At 35.9% G+C, this 2,603-nt stretch overlaps 1 protein-coding gene across 1 annotated transcript; it reads right to left on the bottom strand.

Moving 5' to 3' along the window:
• Positions 1 to 1,040: 1,040 nt before the first annotated feature.
• Positions 1,041 to 1,982, bottom strand: LOC141497460 (olfactory receptor 1f45-like). Its single transcript, XM_074200111.1, has one exon. It carries the CDS (start codon positions 1,980 to 1,982, stop codon positions 1,041 to 1,043), a length of 942 nt encoding a protein of 313 aa, XP_074056212.1.
• Positions 1,983 to 2,603: the final 621 nt, after the last annotated feature.

The following is a 2,603-nucleotide window of genomic DNA, read 5'->3' as shown; positions in this document are numbered from 1 at the left end:
GGTATGACTTCAACCACAGAAATATCTTGTTTTTAGATCTTTCCATGATTTATCCAATTCTACAGATGTTTATTTTCTTGATCATTAGATAGTATCCCATGTTCTCTTATCTAATACACCTTCTTTGACTGGATAAAGAAACTGAATTCCAAGAAGGCTGTGTGATTTACGCAGTTAGGAATTGGTAGACCCAGAACCACAAGCAACCCTTTTTATGATGGGTCCTATGTTCTTTTCATCATACCACAAGTAGGAAGGGGATCAATTGACTTCATTATTTCACACTTAAGAAACATTGTTGCATATCTGTCAAAGAATTAAGATTTTCATTCTGTAAAATAATTTGGAATTATGTCAAAAGGCTAAAAAACATGGATAATCTTTGACCCAGAAATATCACCATTTATGTCTGTATTGCCAAAGAGATAAAAAGCGCAAAGAAAAAGGACTTTTATGAAGACAATTATTTATAATAGTTTATTTTATTTCTGGTGGTAAAAAATTGGAAATGAAGAGGATGCACATCAATTGAGGAAAAGCTGAACAAATTGTGGTATAAGTTTTTCTTGGAATCCTATTCTGCTATAAAAAATAATGAGCAATATACTCAGAAAAATCTGTAAGAACTTATGTGAACTGATGCAAAGGAAAATGCCATATGTACAAAGTAGCAACAATACTGTAAGATGATCAGCTGTGACTTAGCTTTTCTCAGCTTCACAATTTTACAATATAAATCTGAAAGACATAACGATAAACATTATCCATTCACTGCTAATGCTGTCTCAATAAAGACAGACACATACTTTGGGAATTTTGAGGGGGAATTAGGTCTATTCTTTCTTTTACAAAATGAATATTATGTAAATGTTTTCTATGGCTATATATGTATAATTTTTATCAGAATTTGGAACTGTTTGTAAAAAATAATAAAAAAATATTGTTACATGTAATGAGGGAAAAATAAGAACTAAATAAATGAAAAATTGGATTAACATTGCCTGAGTCATAGTCCCACAAACCAGGAAGATATCTTATAGTTACAAGGAGAGTACTGGTTTCCTGGTTAGGAGAATTCTCAGGGCTCCTTTTATGTCTTTGTTCCTTAAACTGTATATGAAAGGATTCAGCATAGGAGTGACCACAGTATACATCACAGCTGCAACTGTGTCTTGTTGGGTTGTATGCGTGGATGTGGGGCTTAAATACACTCCTATGATTGTCCCATAGAACAGAGAGACCACAGTAAGGTGGGAGCCACAGGTGGAGAAAGCTTTCCACTTCCCCACAGTAGATGGAATCCTCATCACAGTCACAAAAATTCGAGTGTAGGAGATAAGGATACCCATAAAAGGAATGTTAATTGTTAGTGATCCTAATATGTTGACCATCAGGTCATTGATGAAGGTATCTGAGCAGGCCAATTTCAGCAAGGGACTGAGGTCACAGAAAAAGTGAGAGATTTCATTGTGGCCACAGAATGAAAGACATGTCACTAGGCTGGTGTTTACCACACCAATAAAAAGGCCTGTACACCAAGACACTGTTATCAAAATGGCACAGACCTTTGAGGTCATGATCATGGAATAATGTAATGGAGCACAAATAGCCACATAGCGGTCATAGGCCATGGCAGTGAGAAGCATACTATCTATCCCTGCGAACATGATAAAGAAGAATACTTGTGTTAGGCACCCAGCATAAGGAATTCCTTTGTTTCCAGATACATGGTTTGCCAGCATCTTAGGGATGGTAGTGGAGGTGAAACAGATGTCAACAAGGGACAAATTGCTAAGGAAAAAGTACATGGGGGTGTGTAGGGATGAACTGGTGCCAATGGACAGAATAATGAGCAGATTTCCTAGACCTGTGATAAGGTACATAAGAAAAAACAAGAAGAACAGGAGTCTCTGCTGCTCAGGCTGGTCAGAAAGCCCCAGGAGGATGAACTCAGAAACTCCAGACTGATTTCCTCCTTCCATGGTCCTGTTGGGAAATGCACATGGAATAGAGATGAAACAAGAATTTAAAGATTCGACAGACTTCAATTTTATTGCATTGTTTTAAATTATATATATATATACATATATATATATTAGATCAATGTTTTATTTTAATACATTGTATCTAATTAATGCATTCAGCAGACAAACTGACCCTTACCTCCTTTGTCCCAATAGAGTGTAATCTCCTGAAGTGCAGGGACTATTTAATTTTTGTCTTTGTCTCCTCAGAGCCTAGTACAGTACCTGGCATATTAAAGAAGAGTTTAATAAATACATTTTATTTGATTGATTGGTTCCACTGTAACCGCATTTATCTCATTGAGTTAAAAGAACTGAGGAACAGAAATTATGTTGGATTTGGAGACAGAAGATGTAGTATGAATCTTGTTTCATCACTGCATCCCTGTGTGAATTTTGTCAAGTCACTTATTCCATATGGTCCTCATTTTGTTGATCTGTAAAACAAGAAGTTATATTTCACGGTCTCTTCAAGCATCAAAGAAATGATTCTATGAGCTCTGGTCACCTCCCATTGTCACCTCAAGCAAAAACTCGGTCCCACTGACTGATATAACAAAATATTTTGTTTTCAAATTT

The sequence above is a fragment of the Macrotis lagotis genome, chromosome X (genome assembly GCF_037893015.1).
Source record: "Macrotis lagotis isolate mMagLag1 chromosome X, bilby.v1.9.chrom.fasta, whole genome shotgun sequence".
NCBI classification, from domain to species: Eukaryota; Metazoa; Chordata; class Mammalia; order Peramelemorphia; family Peramelidae; genus Macrotis; species Macrotis lagotis.
This window is presented reverse-complemented; position numbering and strand designations above follow the sequence as displayed.